The sequence below is a fragment of the Herpailurus yagouaroundi genome, unplaced genomic scaffold (genome assembly GCF_014898765.1).
Source record: "Herpailurus yagouaroundi ecotype Mexico unplaced genomic scaffold, PumYag 220, whole genome shotgun sequence".
Lineage (NCBI taxonomy): Eukaryota > Metazoa > Chordata > Mammalia > Carnivora > Felidae > Herpailurus > Herpailurus yagouaroundi.
Genome location: NW_024412451.1, coordinates 6,450,341 through 6,470,660, shown reverse-complemented (window position 1 = coordinate 6,470,660; position 20,320 = coordinate 6,450,341). Strand labels below are relative to the sequence as shown.

Here is a 20,320-nt window from a genome sequence, read left to right as displayed (position 1 = left end):
TTTAGGAATTTGCCTTCAAGTAATAATCAAATAATGGTTCCCATTTCATTTAAAGTAAAAGCCTAAGTTCTACATTGGTCTTCAAGACTCTATGTCCTTTGAGTCCTGTTATGTCTCTGATCTCATGGTCTGACCTTGTCTCCCTTGGTCATTCAGCTCCTGTCAAAACGTCTTCCCTGTTAGAATATTCTAGTCTCACACCTGCATGTTTGCTCTGCCTGGCACTCACTACCCGGAAGTCGCTACATGGATCCATTCATCATCTCCCTCAGGATTTTGCTAAGATGTCACCTTCACATGGGAGTCTTTCTAATCATTGTTCCCAACTATATAACCTTAGGGATTTCTGAGAGTGGAGAGAACCAAGAACTCCCTATCCCTCTTCCTGTTTTTATTTTTCTCCGTAGCACCACCTAACAAACAATATATTTTATGTACTTACTTTTGTATTCATGGTCTCCACCTGCTAGGAGAGCCTCTGTGAAGGAATTTTTGTCTGCTTTGTTGACTGCTGTGTCCCCAGGAGCAAAACAGTGTCTGGCAGAGTAGATGTCCAAAGGATACTTGAATGAACACAAGGAACAAAGATGAATGTACAAAGAAGTTAGTTCATCCCAGCATTATTATAACTAAAACTATCCAAATATACTCCAGTTTGAAACACATCACATAAATCATGGTACAATCATAGACTGGAATACTATCTGTGGAAGGAAGGAAGAGGAAATTATCTAAATAAACTACCAGGAAAAAATTGTTCAAGGCATTTTACAGAGGAAAAAAAAAAGTTATATTATGGAATGCCCAGTACAGGGTTTTTGTTGTTGTTGTTGTTGTTGTTGTTGTTATAAATACATAGTATGATAGAAATCTATGTATATGATGATAACAGTGAGCATTTAGTAAGGTGGGATTAGGAAAAACACTCTCTTTTTAATTCATATCCCTATATCAGGGCTGGGAGTGGGTTCAGGCTCAAAGGCACCACTAGGATCCAGACTGGACAGGTTCCCACAAGCTGGTCAGAATTAGGGCACTGGGGGTAGGTCGCCCTTGAGGGGGAACAAGGACAAGAAAATGGCCCCAGAGGAGGCCAATCCCAGAGCTCAGCCTTCCTTTGACTCCAGCTCCCGTGGCCCCCCTCAGAGCGAGCACCTGGTCTCTCCAGCGGCAGGCCACGAGAGACGAGATGTCGGACCAGAAGGGGCGGGGGCGAACTGGCTGGGTACCGCCCGACCCAGGCCTCCAGAGGGAGGGTGGAGAAAGAATTGAGTGCGGCCAATTGCTTTAGCCGCCTCAGGGCTTCGAGATAACTGCGAACACAGGAAGGGGGGTGTCTCAGAGCCGGCTCCACCTGCACCCCAGGGCGCTGGGGGCGGGCGTGGGGGTGGAGGTGGTATAAGAGGGCCGCCCTGCACAGGGCTGGACACGCTTGGCTCCCGACTGAGTCCGGAGCCGAGATCACGTCAGACCCTCCAGAGGTGAGAAGGGGCCTCGTTTGGGGTGCGGGATGAGGCTGGCCGGACAGCTGGCTCCTGCTCCTAAGGGGAGGAGGAGCCTGGAGTCCCGGTTCTGAGGGATGAAGGGCTGGAAGTCTGCCATTTGGCGTCTGTCGGGGGAAAAAGGAACTGAGGACCTAGACTTGTAGATGGGGAGGGATGGGAACCCAGATTCCTGGGTCCCAAGGAGAAGGGAGGTCTGGAGGCCTGGCCTCCTGGGTCTGAGGGAGGAAGGGCTGGGGCCGAGACCCTTGGGTCTGCTGGGGGAGAGTTGGGGGCTTGGACGACTGCTTCTTGAACTCTTTGTCCTCCCCAGTCCCAGCAGAAGAGGCCCTTCCTCTGCCTGGCAGCCCCTGGCGAGGCTCAGAGAGGCCACCATGGCAGGATCCCTTCTCTTGCCACTGCAGATCCTACTGTGGTCTCTAGCCCTGAGATCTGCTGCACAAGAAGGTGCGTGCTGAACTGGGAGGCCTGGCTTCACCCCTGGAGTCTCCCTCCATGCCCACTGACCCTTCCCAGGGCCCTCTCTCTCCAAGGACTCCCTGAGTCAGGACCCTCCCCCTGCAGCGGCTCCCGCCCAAGGAAAACAAGACTCTTCTGCCCTCCTGCCCTATTTTTTCCTGCTTCCTTCTGACTCCTGGGGTCTCTGTGCCCTCCAGGCCATCTCCTGCACTCAGTGTTGCTCCCATAAGCTTCAGTGGTTGCCTCCAGACAAGATGCTTCTCCTGGGTTTCTGAGCAGACTCCCTCTGTCTCTCTCCACCGCCACGTCCTGCGTTCTCTGCACTGTTCTCCATTTCCACCTCTGCATTCTCCTGTCTCTCTGTCTCTTTCCATCTTTCTCTCCAAAACCATCAGCTGCCTCTTCAGCCCCCTTGATGCTCGCTACCCACATTTCCCTCCATGTCTCTATCCAGCCCAGGGTGACAAGAGTGGGGAGAAGATTATTGATGGAGTCCCATGTACAAGAGGCTCCCAACCCTGGCAGGTGGCCCTGCTCCGGGGCAATCAGCTTCACTGTGGAGGTGTGTTGCTCAATGAGCAGTGGGTGCTCACCGCTGCCCACTGCAAGATGAGGTATGTGGCAAGGACTGTGGAACCCACTCTTTGGGTCTCTGTCCCCCTTTCTCAGGGTCTCGGCCCCCCTCCTTCTGGGTCTCTCTCCTCCTCTCTTGGGGTCTCCGTCTGCTTCCCTTGAGGTCCCTGTCCCTTCTCCCAATGACAGAGTTTCTCTCTGAATGCCACTGTCTCGTCCCAGTGAGTACCAGGTGCACATGGGCAGTGATCAGCTGGGTGATAAGAGAGCCCAGAAGATCCGGGCCACACAGTCATTCCGCCACCCTGGCTACTCCACTCAGACCCATGTTAATGACCTCATGCTTGTGAAGCTGGATCACCAAGCCAGGCTGTCGTCGAGTGTGAGGAAAGTCAAGCTGTCCTCCCGCTGTGAACCCCCTGGGACCACATGCACCGTTTCTGGCTGGGGCACCACCACCAGCCCGGATGGTAAGGCTGTCTCAGAGACCCAAGAGCCCTGGCTCCTGACTACTCCTCCCTCGGACCCCAGAGACAAGGAGTCAGGCCCATTTCATGACTTGAGGGTTGAGCCTCTAGCCCCATCTTCCTTCAGGGTCCAAGCACTCTGGGGGCCCCAGGTCCAGGCCTCTGACTGACCACCCCCTCTCTCCACCAGTGACCTTTCCATCGACGCTAATGTGCACAGATGTCAGACTCATCTCCTCCCAGGACTGCAAGAAGGTTTACAAGGACCTGCTGGGAAAGTCCATGCTGTGTGCTGGCATCCCCAACTCCAAGACCAATGCCTGCAACGTGAGACTCCACCTGTCCCCATCCCTGGCTCCCCTGTCGTCCCCACAATACAGAATCTGTGCACCTGACCCTGGTGCCGAACCTTCCCTTGTACCCCATCCCACCCGAGGGCCAGTTTTCCTAGCTCTCTCTATCCTGTTCTCTGCTGGGGCAGTAGTGGGAGCCCAGGAGGCTGGCATGACCCTGGGGATGGGGAAGAACGGCAGTGGGAAAGATGATGTTGAGACAGGCGAGTGAGGCACTGGCTTCAAGCCCAAACTTCAAGTGGATGCCAAAACAAATCATATTCTACTAATGCAATATTCCACAAAATTAGAATCTGTGCAGGGGCACCTGGGTGGCTCAGTCGATTGAGTGTCCAACTTCGACTCAAGTCATGATCTCGCAGTCCGTGAGTTCGAGCCCCGCGTTGGGCTCTGTGCTGACGGCTCGGAGCCTGGAGTCTGCTTCGGATTCTGTGTCTCCCTCTCTCTCTGCCCCTCCTCCATTCATGCTCTCTCTCTCTCTCTCTGTCTCAAAAATAAATAAACATTAAAAAAATTAAAAAATAAATAAAATCCATACAAAAAGTCCATGATGAGCAAAATATCAGAATTTTCAGTAAAGAGCAATCAGTCTTACTGAACCACTCATTTGCCTCGGTCTCCAGTAATGATGCAGCATAGCACTGTACTGACCCTGTCTTTACCTAAAGTTGGGATACCGTGCTCAGCATGGACTTTTTCATACCAAATTTGATTTTTTTTTTTTAACTATTGCATTACAATACTATTTAGTGCAATTATTGAGATTTTGTGCCCAGAGCTAATGTCTCCTCCACATTACCCCGGTCCTACTTTTTAGGAAAGGAACTATCTCCCCTTCCTCTTTGTTCCCCCTTCTTCATCTTTTTATTTTTAATATTTATTTTATTTATTTTGAGGGAGAGAGAGAGAGAATCCCAAACAGGCTCTGAGCTTGTGCCGACAGGCACAGGACATGGGGCCTGACCTCAGGAACCATGAGATCATAACCTGCGCCGAAATCAAGAGTTGGATGCTTAACCGACTGAGCCACCCAGGAACCCTGTTCATCATCTTTATAACCTCCTCTCTGTCTCTAAATGTCATCGCTTTCCATCTTCCTCTCTCTCTTTCTCCCTCCTTCTCTCTCTCTCTCTCTCTCTCTCATCTGCCGCTGTCACTCTTTTTATTTACCTGTCTCTACCTGTGTTCATCTCTGCTTCACCCCCTACATTTCTTCCTCTCTGTCCCCCTCTTCCTTCTGCCTTCTTTCCACCCTTCTTTCTGTACCCCCACGCTCTTTGCCCACGTCGGTACAGTCAGTTTTCAGGGGAAGTGGGGTGGTGTGTGTTAGAGATGGGGGGGATGAGACAAGGATGTATGTCCTAGAGAGTGGCAGGGGGTGGGGCTTTTTTCCTAGGGATGGCCAGTGTCATGAATATGCAAGTTGTGCAGTGGCACAGGGCTTCACTCCACACTCGGGAGAGTCCCGCACATGGTTTAACGCACTTCTGTTGTTGTCTTGAATCTTTTAATAATTTTTGAACAAGGGGGCTGCATATTCATTTTGCACTGCGGGCTGTGAAATATGTCATTGGCCCTGCCCCTGTTCCCCTTTCATGCTCAAGGGGCATGTATCCATTCTCTGGAGACGATGCTCCTTCTCCCTCTGGCTTGGCGAAGAGTCCTTAACGAGGGGAAAGTAAGTGGGACTCTAACCTCTGGAAGCTCCCTCACCTCCCAGTGACTGGTCCCATTGGCTGGGGCACAAGTCCATGTCTTCAGATAGCCGTTTGGTTCTCTCCAGGACAGCACTCATTTGTGCTCTCCCACTGGTCCCCAGAGACCATGAGTCTTTTCCCATTGGCCAGAGTGGAAGTTCATGGTCTGGCAGGACAGAGATGTGATAACTACACACTGTGGACATGTCTGTGGTGGTTGCTCTGAAACCAAAGCTAATCTGTTCTTTCTTCTCCAGGGTGACTCAGGGGGACCACTGATGTGCAAAGGTACCCTGCAAGGCCTGGTGTCCTGGGGAACTTTCCCTTGTGGCCAACCCAATGACCCAGGTGTCTATACCCAAGTCTGCAAGTACTTCAAGTGGATAAATGAGACCATGAGAAGGCATGGCTAATCTCTCTGCATACCTCCCATCTCTTCATCTATACTCCTGGAACAAGAAATTTACAGAAATAAGGACGTGATGAACTGTGGTCATTATTTGACCTTACCTTTCCTCAAAGACATGTTACAACCTCAACAATATGCCATGTGTGTAAACCAATCAAATCAACAAAGGCCTAACACACAAAAACCTCAGTATTGGTAAAGACCAGCACTCTTAACCAGCGGAACTGTAAATCATGCAATTTTTATGTAAGGCAGTTTGGCAAGGTGAATTGAGACCCTTAGTTACCACCGTTGACCCTGTGATTCTGGTTTAGAAAGATATTACTGAAAAAATAAACTAAAAATCCAACTGCGGAGCAAGGTTTGAATTCATCACAACAGTATCCTGGCAAAACAGTGGAAACACTGAACATGTCCCAAATCGGTGGATTGTTTAGATCAATAATAGGCCCGTTTGGGACAAGGATGTTAGGAAGCTGTTAAGGATAATAACTTTGCAGCATTGCTAGTGTTATTCAAGAATGTTTGTGTTGTGTGATGGAACATGAAAAAAGAGATACAAATATGTGTATGTGACTCTAGCCATGTGAAATGAAATAGTCACAGAATAAAATCCGAAAAGACATGTACTAACCTGCATTCAGTGGTAGTTACAGGGTGCCTCCTTCCTTCCATTTATTTTCTGTGGGTGTGCACTTTTGCAACATGCAAACAAAGGTGGAAAAGCTCTGAAGATCTAAGGCTGGGGGAGAGGGACCCTTAAGAGAGGGAGACACATCTGATTTTGAGCCCTCGCCCTGCTCCCTGCCTAGTGACCTGTTTCTGTCCATTTCCCAGATTTTAGTTTTCCTCATCTGTAAAATGGGGGAGACAGAGAGAGAGAGAGCAAGAAAAGGTCAAGGGGAAAGAAGGAAGGGCAAAGGAAAAAGAGAATAAGCCTACCTCATTGGGGTGGAAAGGACGTGAAATTGCTCCTGAGTATTTCACAGGTGGCAAACCAGGAAAGAAGGAAGTTTTTGGGAAGGATAGGGCTGGCGGGGGGATGGGACACCTGAGTCCCCCCAAGAGCCCACCCAAAGTGAGCAGCCAGTATCCCAGGTGCCGGAGGAAGATGGGGGAGGGAATTTGGGTTGGTGAGGTCCTATTCTCAAAGAAGGCAAGGGAGGGACCTCTGGAAGAGAGGAGGGAGGAGTCCCCTGTGACTCAAAGACTGGCCATGCCCCTGGCTTCATGCCATCCAAGGCTCTCTGGGCAATCACACCTCAGACGCTGCTGACAGAGGGATCCTCTCCAGCCGAAGGCTCACCCTCCTGCCTCCTTGCGAGTTTCTCCCCCAGAATTCTGAGCCACTGTCCTCCAGATCCTTCCTCTCCCCATCTCATCTCCTTGGCAAGTCTCTCCTAGCCCCCAACTCCTCTACTCCTCCCCATATTGCAGAAATCATAGGAGTCCAGACCCCTCCTCAGACCTAAGCATCCCTGCCTCCAGCACCTCTCCCCTCAGACCCAGGTGTCCCCTGGCCCCTCCTGCCTCTGTATCAGTGTCAAGTTTAAGTAAGGAATGTCAAGGGTTTCCAGCCACCATCCTCCATGAAGATCCATCAACTTCTCCTCTCCCAGGCAAGTCGCCCCAAATCAATATTCGATCTAAAGTTTAAAAAGTAATGAAACCTCGAAGTTGCACTAAATCAGCCTGGAGACACCTGGCCCTCCCTTTTGGCAGCTCCCATATACAAGTGTGGGGGTGGGTTTGTTTGCAATGACTTGAAATAGTGGTCTTGTTGGATTGTTTAAAAAATTACTTCCTTTCTTTTTGGACAGACAGCTCAGCATAGTAGACAAAGGCACTGACTCCAGAACCAGGCTTCTTGGATTCCAGCCCCTACAAGCTATTTGCACATGACTTCCCCATTCCTCTTCCTTCATCCTTGAAGTGAGAGAAATAACACCTATTTCCCAAGTCTGTTATGAAGATTAAATAAACTTAATATTCAGAAAGTGCTAGAACAGTGCCTCACATGGAATAAGCCGTCAGTTGAAGCCGTATTGGCTCTTATTGTCTGTAATTTCTGGCACTTTTTTCCTTGCTTACACTCTCAAAGTTTTCCTGTAACACGTTTTCTTTATTGAAGACTTTTGCAGAGCACGTCAATTTGGAGAAAAACATCTTGTACATAAGCATGCGTGGCACGCAGAGAGGGCAGAATCCTAAAGGTCACTGGCAGATGCCTGCAGTTGGGGACTTCATTATCTCTCTTCTAGAGGCTCTTAGAGGTGGAGCTCCACACCGCCTCTCACCTCCCTCTTTTCCCACAAGGCTCTCTCAACAACGCCCTCCCATCCCTTATTCCAATAAGGTACACCCGGTGGGAGCACCAAAAGGTGGATCATGTCTACCGCCATGTTGGAAATTGAGTTCCAATCCAAAAGGCCCCACCATTTCCTGGGTGTTGGATGTTGAGTAATTAACTTCCTTCTCTGAGCCTCAGTTTCTTCTTTGTAAAATGGGAGTGGGTGTAATCAAGTCATTTAATCATTTGGTCAACATTTTCCAAGGCTTCCTCTGGGCCAGGTCCTGTGAGGGCACTTGGGACACAGGGGTGACTTAGCCTCAGTGCCTGCCCTCAAGGAGCTCATGATCCAGTGGGGGAGGGGGGTGATGTGGATCCAGATGCTTACGGTCCAAGGTGACCTGGGGGAGGCACCTGCTGTGGGAACCTAGGTGAGTGACTAACCCAAGTGCAGGGAGTGGAAGTTGGAAGGTGTTCAGGGAAGGCTTCCTGAAGGAGGTGATATCTAAGCAAAGACTTGAAAGACAAGTTGTGGCCAGGGGAAGGTGAGAAGAGCATTTGGAGAGGGAGAATAGCATGGGTGAGGGCCCAGAGGTGAGAGAGCAATCTTCATGGCTGGAGCACGAGACCCATGGGCAGAGCTGGGCTGTGCAATGTGGTGGTTTCTCACCACGGTGGCTCCTGAGTTGTGAAATGTGGCAAGTTGTAAATGAGATGTGCTGTAAGGGAAAGACACATCAGATTCCAAACACCATGCAAAAAATAAGAAGGCAAACTATCTTTAAACATGTTCTTATTTCGATTTCACATGGCAATATTGGATGTATTGGGTTAAATGAAATATTAAAATGAACTTGTTTCTTTTTACTATTTATTTTAAATTTTTTTTAGTTTTTAATTTTCTAAAAATGTTTAATATTTATTTATTTTTTGAGAGAGAGAGAGAGAGACAGAGACAGAGCCCAAACAGGAGAGGGGCAGAGTGAAAGGAGACACAGAATCTGAAGCAGGCTCCAGGCTCCAAGCTGTCAGCACAGAGCTTGACGTGGGGCTTGAAATTACAAACCACATGATCATGACCTGAGCCGAAGCCGGACGCTTCATTGAGCCACCCAGGCGCCCGTAATTAATTTTTTTTTTATTTTAGAGAGAGAAAGCAAGCAGGAGAGAGGGACAGAAGGAGAGGGAAAGAGAGAGAGAGAGAGAACCTTAGGCAGACTCTATGTTCATCATGGAACCCAATGCAGGGCTCGATCCCACGACTCTGGGATCATGACCTGAGCCAAAATCAAGAGTTGGATGCTCAACCGGCTGAGCCACACCTAGATGTCCCTCTTTTTACTATTTAAAAAAAGAAGTGTGGTTATTAGAAAATTTAAAAGTGCACGTATACTTGGCATTATATTTCTATTGACCAGTGCTGCCCTGGATGCTGAAGGGTCTCCCAACACCTGGCTGAGGGGCTGGGACTTTGTCCCAGGGATGATGGGGCAGCCAGAGCAGGGCTATGAGCAGGAGAGGGGCAGGGTCAGCTCTGGGTGCAGGAAGACCCCTCTGGGGTCAAGGGAAGGATACAGAGAAGGGGGAAGAGCCCAGGGTGGTGCTCCAGGTGGGCGAGAAGCAGGTCTGAGCTGGGATCAGGGACATGGGGAAAGAGAGGAGGGAGCCAACAGAGAGAGAAGGTGCTGGGTCGGGCTGTGAGAGATCCAGCCAGCTGTCAGGGAGGATGGCGGGTTCTGAGAAGATGCTGAGTTCAGTGGGAACGTGGGTGTGAGGGGCCTGGAGGAGGTTGGGAGCATGGGAGCAGTCTGAGAGCACTCTGAATGCCAAATGTTGACTTTCATCCCCCAGTGCCAGGCCCAAGCTGGTGCCGAGGTGGACATTACTGATACCAGTTGTCCTCATGTCCAGTGATCGGCCCACAAGTCCCCATTTTGCTTCTCATGCTCTGTGCTCATCACATCCATTTTTATTTCCCTCCCCGAGGCCACGCTCTTGCTCGTCAGCCCCCATCCACCACAAGCCAGGCCTCTACGCCCTGCTTCTCCTGACCCCAGGCCCGACTTTCAAGGCCCAGCTTCAAAGGCACCTCCTCAAATCCCCCTGGATCCCTCCATAGCACCCGAGGCCCCCATTTCGCACTCCCACATCCCTCTCGCGTTTTCTTGCATCCCTGCTTATTTCCCAGCCTCTCCCTACACGTTGAATCTCATCGTAAACCCCCCCCCCCCGTCTCCCTAAACTAACCCACATCTGGGCAAGGGCACAGGCTTCTCATGGAAATGCAGGGGAAGCCAGGGGAGGATAAGCAGACAGAGATGTGGAGAGTGTCAACAGAGACTCAGAGAATAGGGAGAGAGACAGACGGAGATCCAGAGAAACAGATGGGGAAAGAGGCGGAGGAAACCCAGGAAAACAGAGAGAAAGAGAGAGACGGATGTGGAGACACCCTCACCGTGGCCAGAGGGGACAGAGGTGGACAGTGAGACCTCAGAGGTGGACAGACTTAAAGCAGGGGGCCCAGGAGGGTCAGAGGTCCTCATATCCGGGCAGAGGTGGGTGGACAAAGGACGGCAACAGGACTGTCAGACAGGGACAAAGGGAAGCTATTGACACAGCCGCCCGCCTGCCCGGAAGAGAGGTTGAGAAACGGAGCTTCTGGGAGCATGGCACTGGGTGTTGGGGGCGGACAAAGCCCGATTGTTCGAGGCCCCTTTCCCCACAGCGCCAGGGCCTGCGCCCCAGCCCAGGGCAGAGGCGGATGCCAGCTTGGTGACACATGCTTTCTCACTGGCTTGCTGATTACGGTGGGGACACGGAGGTCGTCAGCACCCACAGAGGGACTTACGGGCAGGTGCGTGAATCACCCCAACCCCACTGACCCACGCGGCCTGGTTTTCAGCACCTGAGGGCAGCAGGCCCAGAGGTGGTGGGACCCCTGCAGGCTGGGGGGGGGGGGCACTGTTTGCTCCCCTGGGCATTGGCATTTGGGTCCTCAGACATCTTCTTGCTTAAGGACCTAGAAGTCTAGGGACTGAGGAGGACAAGTTTCCATCTTTCCCCCTTTAGGCTCAAAAGTGTGCATGCCTAGGCCCTTCTCCTGAAGGTCTAGAATTCTAGGGCCCCCTCCCCTCCTCCCTCAGAACCTAGCGTCTGACCCCCAGCCTCTCCTCCTTCAGACCCAGGAGTCCAGACCCCCAGCCCTTCCTCCCTCAGACCCAGAAGTCCAGGCCACCAGTGCACTCGGGGGCTGGTGTTCCCTTCCGTGGAAGCCCAGTCAGGGGTCATCGGGAGCAGGGCCATGGGGCCGTGGGGATGGAAGGAATGTGTGTGGGAGGTCTGGGTGAGGAGGAAAGGGTGGGGCGGCCTCCTGCCTCAGGGACCTGGGGAGACAGGGGTTAAAAGGAAGCACCAGGAGCGTCTGGGGACAGGAACAGCCTCTTCCAGGGAGGCCAGGAAGCCCGGGTGTCTGTCTGGCCTGGGCCCCGCAGCCCATACATCCTCTGCTGTCTGTCTCACTGGCTCTGGCTCCTAGGCACCCTCTCTGCTTTCAGTGTCCCGTCTCTCCCCATAACACCCTGCATTTCTGACTCTCTCTGCCTCTTTGTCTCTCTGCCTGCACACGTGCTGTCCCTGCCCCAACCCAAGAACCCCTCGGCCAGGAGTCCTCTGGACCCCCAGGTAGCCGGCCCCCGGCAGGTAAGATCACACTGCACCCCAGAGCCTCCAGGTGTGGGGTGAGTGACAGGGTAAGCACAGAGCCAAGGTGCAGAAGAAAAACCCCATGGGGAGGGAAGAAGTTCAGAGCCCCTCCTGGGCCATGCCCTTCTGTGGGCAGGCAGCCACACTGGAGCCCAGAGGAGTCAGAGACTAAGCGAGAATCACACTGTGAGCCGCTGACCGCCCCAGCGGTTCCGGCTTCTCGCTCAGCCCGCCCTCGTGGGACCCCAGGATGGAAGTCACGGTTAGAGTGACAAGAAATCAGGAGGCTAGGTGAAGGACAGATGTCAAGGGTCAGAAGAACATGCAGGCTGGAGTGGGGGGGGGGGGGGGGGGGGAGGGAGGGAGGACGGGCCTGGGGCGGGGGTTGGTCTGAGGCAGAGACTGAGGAGCATTTGGCTTCCTTTCTCAGGAATGGGCACGAAGACGCTGGTAGTACTGATCCTGATGGCCGCAGGTGGGAAGAAAGGGGACAGGATGGGGCAGTTTGGGGTGCAGTGGGGGCTGCTGATGGGAAGGAGTTTGAGGATGGGGATGGGCTTCGCACAGATATGGAGGTGGGGTGGGCTTGGAGTGAGGAGGAAGTTGGGAGCTAGGTTAAGGATGGGGGGGCACAGACAGGAAGGGGAGTGGGAGGTGGTCTGAAAGATGGGGAAGAGTTTGAGGGTGGGGGTGGGAAGGAGATGACCTGGGGTTCACCCTGGGGGATTCACCCGGTGTCTCCAAGCCTCCTCCCTGACTCAGACCCTTCCTCTCTCAGCCTGGGCGGAGGAGCAGAATAAGGTGCTGCATGGCGGACCGTGTGAGCAGACGTCTCACCCCTACCAAGCTGCCCTCTACACATCAGACCACTTGCTCTGCGGAGGGGTTCTCATTCACCCGCTATGGGTCCTCACCGCTGCCCACTGCAAAAAGCCGTGAGTCTCTCCACTGGGAGTGAGGAGTAGTTGCAGTGAGGCCTCGATGGGTGTGGGGGGGGGGGGGTCTTGCAGATTTCAGGCACAAAGTAACACACACATCCCCCTGCCCCAGCACAAGACCACCTGGTAACCAGGTTCATCTGGTCAGTATTTAACTGAGCATTAACTATCTGTCAGGCACTGTCTGGGGCCCTGGGGATACAGCAGTGAAAAAGACAAGCAAAATTGCTACCTTTACGAACAACAGACCTTCTAATCGGGGAATCAGATCGTGTGGGGTCCTGTAGGCAGCAATGGCTCATTGGATTTCATTCTTAGTGCAGTGAGAAGCCACTGGACAGTTTCATTCAGGGAAGCAGCACGATCTGATTCACATTTTTTAAAAAATGCATTTATTTTTGGGAGAGTGCAAGCAAGGGAGGGGCAGAGAGAGGGGGGCAGAGGATCCAAAGCAGGCTCTCCGCTGACAGGCTGACCACAGTGAGCCCGATGTGGGGCTCAAACTCATGAGCCACGAGATCATGACCTGGGCTGAAGTCGGATGTTCGACCGACTGAGCCATCCAGGTGCCCCTGATTCACATTTCTTTAGAGCACCCTGGCTACCGTATTGACAGTGGGCTGGGCAAGGAGAAAATGAAGGGATGCATGTAGATTAACCTAAGGATGATGGCTTGGACCAGCGTGGTGGCAGTGGGGACGGAGGATAGGTGGAAAGTTTGGGAGGTATTTTGAGACTCAGCCAGCAGGACTTGGGGATGTAGAATGGAAAAAGCAGGGCTGACCTCCAGGTATTTGACTCAAACAAGTGGGTGTTTTGGGGTGTCTCTCTGAGTCAGGGGAGAGGGAAAGAGAGCCAGGTTGGATATGGGCAGAGGAGTGTCAGACATTTTGCTTTAGCCATGGTGATTCTGAGATACGAGGGAGATGTCCAAGAAGCATGAAGGTCAGCCACTGGTGCTCCGGTGAGAGGTCAGAGCTGGAGGTAAACCTGAAGGTGTCACCACAAATAAGTGGTAATTTAAACACAGGGTGGGATGAGATCCATCCAAAAAGTGGACACAGGTAGAAAAGCAAAGAAGGCCCAGGACTAATCCTCAGGGCACTAATGACCACTAGTTAGATTCACAGTTGCCATTTTGTTCAACGCTATCTACAGACCGGGAGCTGAGTTAAGCGGTTTATATACATATATTTCCTGGAATCTCCACAGTAAGGGACTCTTGGCCCCATTTGGCAGATGAGGACACTGAGACTCAGAGATGTAGTAAGTGGCAATTCAAGTGTTTGTAAACCTACAGGTGCCACTCCCCACTGTGGCGGGAGGGGTTTAATCATGCAAGGTTATGGACTTAAGGGTCCCCTGCACGGTCTCCCCCCATGCTCAGGCATTGCGCTCACCATTCTCGTTCATCCATTTGGTACACATCGATCAAAGCATCTGCTAAGAGCCAGATTCGAGCTGAGCAGTGGGGACTTAGCAGTGGATGAGAGAAATACAGAGCCTCTATTCTTGGGAACACAGGAGCAGAAAGGCACAGAATGTTTTTTAATGAACAAGCCCATGGAAAATCATATAATTACAAATTACCCTAAGTCTAGTGGAGGAAAAGAACAGGGATGTTCCCTAAGAGAAAAAAAACAGAGGTACCCACTTTATTTTTTTTTTTAATTTTTTTTTCAACGTTTATTTATTTTGGGGACAGAGAGAGACAGAGCATGAACGGGGGAGGGGCAGAGAGAGAGGAGACACAGAATCGGAAACAGGCTCCAGGCTCTGAGCCATCAGCCCAGAGCCTGACGTGGGGCTCGAACTCACGGACCGCGAGATCGTGACCTGGCTGAAGTCGGACGCTTAACCGACTGCGCCACCCAGGCGCCCCGGAGGTACCCACTTTAGATAGAGGAGGGTGTCAGGAAGGACCTTCTAATGAGATGAAGTTCAAGCTGAGGCATGGAAAATGAACAAGGGTAGACAAATGAAGAGGGAGGAAGATCATTTAGAGCAGCAGAAGTGCAAAGACAAAGGCCCTGAGGTGGAAACAGTCTGGAGTGCACTAAGAAATTTACCGGTTCACAGCAGGGTAGAGGATGGTGGAAGGAATTTTATTCCAAGGGCAATGGGGAGCCACGAGAAAACTTTGAGCAAAAGAGTGACTCTTTGATCCATTTCACAAATGTTCATTGGTTATCTATCGTAAATATGACAGACACAGGTCTAGGCACTGAGGACGCTATATCTGAACAAAACAAAAATCCCATTTGATATTCTAGAGCTGTGCCACGTAATGTGGTAGCCACAAATGGCCAATTAAATTTACATTAAGAAAAATGCAATGGGATGACAAATCCAGGGGCCACATGTCAAGTGCTCAGTAGCCGCTTGGGTCTAGTGGCCACCATATCAAACAGCTGCATGCCTGAGAAAGTTCTATTGAACAGTGCTGCTATGGTAGAAAGAAAGAAAATAAAACAAGTAAATATTTAACAATAAAGATATAGTATATCAGATGGTAATGGTAGGTTCTCTGGTGGCAAAGAAAGCAGGAAGGGGAAATAGGACTTGCAGACTAGGATAGATATTTGCACTTAAATTGGGTCATCAGGGAAAGCCTCACTGAGAAGGTGCATTTGAAGGAAGTGTGGGAGGGAGCCTTGCAGCTATGAGGGGAAAAGAGTTGCTGGCAGAAGGAGCAGCCAGTGCAAAGACCCTGGGGTGATAGGATGACTGCTGTGTTCAAGGAAAGGCAGGGAAGCAAGTGTGGCTAGAGCAGAAGGAGTGGGTTGAGGTGATATCTGAGAGGTGATGAAGATAGGATGTGCAGAACCTTGTGGGTTAGGGTGAAAACTTTAGCCTTTACTCTGAGTGAGATGGGAGTCATGGGAGGGGCCTGAGCAGAGGAGGGACAGGAGGAGGCAGGATATTTTATGTCATTAACATTTCTCCGGTTGTTTTGTGGAAGATAGACTGTGGAAGGGCAAAGGCAGAAACGAGGAGTCCAGTGAGGTGGCTTCTGCCAACATTCTAGTAAGAGGCGATGGCTCCAGACCAAGATGGCAGGAGTGGGAGCGAGATGTGGTCACGTCCTGGATATACTTTGGAGAGCCAAAAGGATCTCTGGACAGCTTTTGTGTGAGGCATGAAATAAAGAGAGTCAAGAATAGTCTCCCAGGTTATTCTGGAAGGATGAAATTGTCATTTTCTGAGCTGGGAGGAGAACAGGACAGATGGCTCATGGGGCACCAGGCCACCCTTTCTTGCCATTGCAGCCCTCTCTGAAGTCTCAGCTGCAGTCCAAGGGCTCCAGGTAAGACCCAGCCCTCCTCTTTCCCAGGAATCTTCAGGTCTACCTGGGAAAACACAACCTTCAGCAAAGGGAGAGTTTCCAGGAGCAGAGCTCTGTTGTCCGGGCTGTGGTCCACCCTGGCTATAATGCTGCCACTCATGACCAGGACATCATGCTGTTACGCCTGTCTCACCCAGCCAAATTCTCTGAACGCATTCAACCACTCCCCCTGGAGCAAGACTGCTCGGCCAACCACACCAGCTGCCACATCCTAGGCTGGGGCAAGACAGCCGATGGTCAGTAGGAGGAGGGTGATGGGGAAGCGCCAATGGGTGACAGGCTATGGAGGAGGTGGGCTCATAGTGAGGACCAATGGGGCAGTCTGTCAATGTGTGAAAGGTCAGTGTGGAGGGGAGGCAAATATGGGAGTAGGGCGAATGAGTGAACAGTCAGTGGAGAAAGTAGACCCATGAGTGAATGGTATGGAGAGATGGGCCATAAGATGGAGGATCAATGAAAAAGGAGGATCAATGAAAAAGGGGGAAGATTCTAATCAAGAAGGAGGCCAATGATCAAAAGAAACCAATCAAGACGCACAGATGATAAATGTCTCTTCTCAAGAAGAGATAAATGGAGGATGGACTAATGGAAGAAGAGGTATCAATAAAGCATGGCAGCCAGCTGAAAGATGTTAATTGAGAGTGAAAATGGGGTAGAGAGTGATAATAGAGAGGAACCAATGAGGAAGAGTCAATGGTCAAGAGGAATCACTAGACGGAGGACTGGGGGAGGAACAAGTCTAATAGGTCAGCAGGAACCACTGAAGGTGGGTGGGCCGGTAAGTGAAGGGCCAAAAAGGGAAGGTGGACCATTGGGTGAAGGACCAATAGGAAGGGAGAGCCAATGAGGGAGGTGGGTTCGTTTAGAAAGAGCCAATGAGGGAGGTGGACCACTGGATGAAGGCCCAATAGGAAGGGAGAGCCAATGGGAGCGGGGGCGGGGAATGAAACCAGTTAGGAAAGCACCAATGGTCAAGTGTTGGCCAGTCAAGATGAACCAATGGAAAGAAGGGTCCAGTGAATGATGAAAGGGTGGAGGAGGGACTAACAGAATAGAGTCTAGAGGTCCCTTGGAACAACTGAAGAAGGTGGGATCAATGAAAGAGAAGAGTAGAGGCAGAACCTTAGAGAAAGGGAAAACCAATAAGATATGAGGATTCCCAGAGAAAAGGTGATTAATAAGGAAGAAGGGCCAATGAGAGGAAAGAATGATGTAAAGAGGGACCAATCAAGAGTCAGAGCCAATGGGTTTTTATGAAAGAAAGACAAATAGGAAGAAGGAAATCAGTGGGAAGTAAGGACCAATAGGGGAGAGGTGACTCATAGGGGTTGGAAGATCGCTGGTGAGGACGTGAGAAGGACAGGTTGTGAGATGAGCCTGGGCCATCTTTCTCTGCAGGTGGATTTCCTAACACCATCCAGTGTGCATACATCCATCTGGTGTCCCATGAGGAGTGTGAGCGTGCCTACCCCAGCCAGATCACCCGGAACATGGTGTGTGCTGGGGATGAAAAGTACGGGAAGGATTCCTGCCAGGTGAGGCCACCAGGACCTGCCAGTGACATAGCCAAGAGCAGAGACAGGAAGAGAGAGATACACAGACCCAAATAGAGCTTTCCATGCTGGGAGACAATCCCAGGGAGAGAGTCTTAATTTGGTACTCAGAGACACAGCCAGGAACAGGCAGAGATATAAAGACAGCCAGTAGAGACAAGGACGGAGATGGAGAGGTCAAGAACCAGAGAGACACAATAAGGAGGCAGATGGTGTGAGGGGACCATCCTTCCTCAGACAGAACCCCTGAAAGTCCTGTTTGGACATGGCCGAGCTCTGGAGGTGGGCAGACCACAGCTGCAGAGAGACAGGGCTCATCCCCACTCCCAAATACCTCCTTTAACTTGGGGGGTTTGTTTTCCCCATCATCCATCAGATCTCTCCTATTTATGGCAAAATTTACCCCAGTGCATTGAGGGACGTGAAGAGACCAGTCAAGAGGGAGAAAGAGACAGAGACAGAGAAAACGATACACAGCAAGTTGGACGCAAAGAAAGGGCAATCAGACAGACCCCATTTCCACAACTGTCTTTTCTCGCTCCAGTTTTGTCGACATGCATGCATACATCACGGTAGAAGTTTCAGGTGTATAGCATAGTGTTTGACTTCCATATATTGTGGAATGATTGTTGCAGTCAGTTAACTTAGTACCCATTATCCCCTGTGGATTCAATTAAAAGAGAAGCAAAAAAGATGGGAACCCAATCCCCACTCCCCAGATTAGAAATAGTGTGAATTTGTTCAGATCTGGCTTTTGTAAAGAGGGGCCTGATTACAACCAATAGTTTCTCTTTTTTTTAATGTTTTGTTTATTTTTGAGACAGAGAGACAGTGAGACAGAGCACGAGTGGGGAGGGGCAGAGAGGGAAGGAGACACAGAATCTGAAGCGGGCTCCAGGCTCTGAGCCATCACCACAGAGCCTGACACGGGGCTCAAACTCACAAACTATGGGATACTGACTTCAGCCAAAGTCGGACGCTTATCCAACTGAGCCACCTAGGCGTCCCCACCCCACCCCAAGAGATTTTATTTTATTTTATTTTTTTATTAACGTTTTTTATTTATTTTTGGGACAGAGAGAAACAGAGCACGAACGGGGGAGGGGCAGAGAGAGAGGGAGACACAGAATCGGAAACAGGCTCCAGGCTCCGAGCCATCAGCCCAGAGCCTGACGCGGGGCTCGAACTCACGGACCGCGAGATCGTGACCTGGCTGAAGTCGGACGCTTAACCGACTGCGCCACCCAGGCGCCCCAAGAGATTTTATTTTTAAGTAATCTCTACACCCAACATGAGGCTCAAACTCACAACCCCGAGATCAAGAGTTGCATTCTCCACCGACTGAACCAGCCATGAGTCACGGTCTCTCTTTCTTTTCTCTGTGTGTGTTTCTGTATCTGACTCTCTCCCTCTTTTCCACAGGGCGATTCCGGGGGCCCGCTGGTGTGTGGAGACCGTCTCCGAGGTCTTGTGTCATGGGGAAATGTCCCCTGTGGATCCAAGGAGAAGCCAGGAGTCTACACTGATGTCTGCAGATATGGCCACTGGATCCGAAAAACCATTCAGGCCAACTAACCCTGACATGTGACATCCAACTCTTGACCTGTGACCCCCACCTGCTGGCTCCAGAATATCTCTGACCAAGACTTTACCTTCCCCCCACCTGCCTAGATCCAACCCTTAATGCTCAATAAAAGCAGCGACGTGACAGCACAAATTCACCCTGATTTTACCCCAGCCCCATCCTCGCATCACTGGGGGCAAGTGGGGATATGAGCTAAGGTCTTACCCCCACCACTAAGAGAATACAGGAAAACTCCTTCCAAGCATCTCTTCTTTCCTGGTTGTCTCATGGGCTCTACTCCTTCCTGCAGAGGGGTGGTCACAAGTCTGGCAAATTTCTGCTCCTTGCTAGTCGTCTGCCCTTAGGAAGTGACTTCCTTCACTGTGTAGATTTTCTCATCTGTAACATAAGGATAATGACAGGACATTCCTCATTAGGTGGCAGCTGTCATTGGGAAGATTCAAGATTCCAAACATGTGGAACACAGACAAGAGCCCCTGACACCCTAACACACCTGCTTGAACAATAAAGAGTGGATTTTATTATTATTGTGATTTTTTTTTTTTTTTGCTTTTATTCCATGTCTGCCTCTCTGAAACCCTATTCTTAGTTACCTTTTACAGCCCAGTTTGGTTTTTCCTCCCCTCTAAGAAGACATCTGTGAGTACTCCACCTGGTTCTAGCCTTCATGGTGGCTCTCTCCCCTCCACTCCTTTTGTAGCAGTGAAAGCAGGGAAGTGAGAAGGCTGGGAGGTCACTGTGTGTAGATGGGAGACCAGAGCAGGAGCCAGATCCCAAAAGACCGCGGACCCTAGGTTGAGAGGATAGGACTTTCTCCTGAGGGCAGTGGGGAGCCATGGGAGGCTTGTGAGCAAGAGCAGCACTGAGGCTTTGTACAGGATGGACCAGAGAGGGGAGACTGGAGGCCAGGGAGGAGATTGAAATGACAGTGCAGGGAGAGAGGAGGGCTGAATGGCAGCTGGGTGGTCTGGGGAAGGGGGCTGAATATGGGGTCACTGTATGGAAAGGGTTGCGTGGATGACATTCTCATAGAGGAGAGAACCTGTAGGAAGTCCTGAGGGTGTGAGAACATCGGGTGTGCCCCCGATGGCACACCACTCAGGTGATGGCAAATCACTCAGGATGAGGGAGCCAGGGTTTGAGGAAGGAGGAGTGGGTGTTGTGGCTGAAAGTGTGGGTCAGTAGAAGGCAGTGTTGGCCTTGGATGCGAGGGAGAAGCACTTGGCCTTGATCCCGAGGGCCTTGAGAGAAGGACAGGGTCAGATCTGTGCACCAGAAAGATCTTGCTGTGGTCCATTTGAAGGGAGAGCAATGGGCAGAGGGGAGGAGAGACTGTAGGTCCCCCTAAGAAATGAAGGGAACAGACACCAGGCGTCTTCATGCTTTCTGGGCTTCTCCCACCAACATGCACCATACGTGGTCCCTAACCAATGTACACACCTCTAC

The 20,320-nt window shown here is 51.1% G+C and overlaps 2 protein-coding genes across 3 annotated transcripts; both read left to right on the top strand.

The window, feature by feature from the left end:
* Window positions 1–1,380: 1,380 nt before the first annotated feature.
* Window positions 1,381–6,099, top strand: KLK7 (kallikrein related peptidase 7). Its single transcript, XM_040458150.1, has 6 exons — window positions 1,381–1,481; window positions 1,816–1,949; window positions 2,416–2,575; window positions 2,757–3,004; window positions 3,192–3,328; window positions 5,309–6,099. The coding sequence occupies exons 2-6, from the start codon at window positions 1,877–1,879 to the stop codon at window positions 5,462–5,464; spliced, it is 774 nt and encodes a 257-aa protein (XP_040314084.1). The 5' UTR covers window positions 1,381–1,481; window positions 1,816–1,876; the 3' UTR covers window positions 5,465–6,099.
* Window positions 6,100–10,476: 4,377 nt separating this feature from the next.
* On the top strand, window positions 10,477–19,401 carry KLK6 (kallikrein related peptidase 6). 2 transcript variants are annotated; one of them, XM_040458156.1, is made up of 7 exons: window positions 10,477–10,604; window positions 11,399–11,449; window positions 11,883–11,927; window positions 12,231–12,387; window positions 15,725–15,972; window positions 17,135–17,271; window positions 18,712–19,401. In XM_040458156.1, the coding sequence occupies exons 3-7, from the start codon at window positions 11,885–11,887 to the stop codon at window positions 18,862–18,864; spliced, it is 738 nt and encodes a 245-aa protein (XP_040314090.1). In that variant the 5' UTR covers window positions 10,477–10,604; window positions 11,399–11,449; window positions 11,883–11,884; the 3' UTR covers window positions 18,865–19,401. The 2 variants fall into 2 exon arrangements, with proteins under 2 accessions (XP_040314090.1, XP_040314091.1); XM_040458157.1 differs by lacking the exon at window positions 11,399–11,449 and having other exon boundaries at window positions 10,486–10,604.
* Window positions 19,402–20,320: the final 919 nt, after the last annotated feature.

Bases quoted from the DNA above. Each gene is read 5' to 3' on its own strand.
- KLK7 (XM_040458150.1), top strand. From the start codon at position 1,877: ATGGCAGGATCCCTTCTCTTGCCACTGCAGATCCTACTGTGGTCTCTA. The intron at 2,576-2,756 runs GTATGTGGCAAG...GTCTCGTCCCAG, and splicing joins GCTGCCCACTGCAAGATGAG to TGAGTACCAGGTGCACATGG. The intron at 3,005-3,191 runs GTAAGGCTGTCT...TCTCTCCACCAG, and splicing joins CACCACCACCAGCCCGGATG to TGACCTTTCCATCGACGCTA.
- KLK6 (XM_040458156.1), top strand. From the start codon at position 11,885: ATGGGCACGAAGACGCTGGTAGTACTGATCCTGATGGCCGCAG. The intron at 12,388-15,724 runs GTGAGTCTCTCC...CCTCTTTCCCAG, and splicing joins GCTGCCCACTGCAAAAAGCC to GAATCTTCAGGTCTACCTGG. The intron at 17,272-18,711 runs GTGAGGCCACCA...TCTTTTCCACAG, and splicing joins ACGGGAAGGATTCCTGCCAG to GGCGATTCCGGGGGCCCGCT.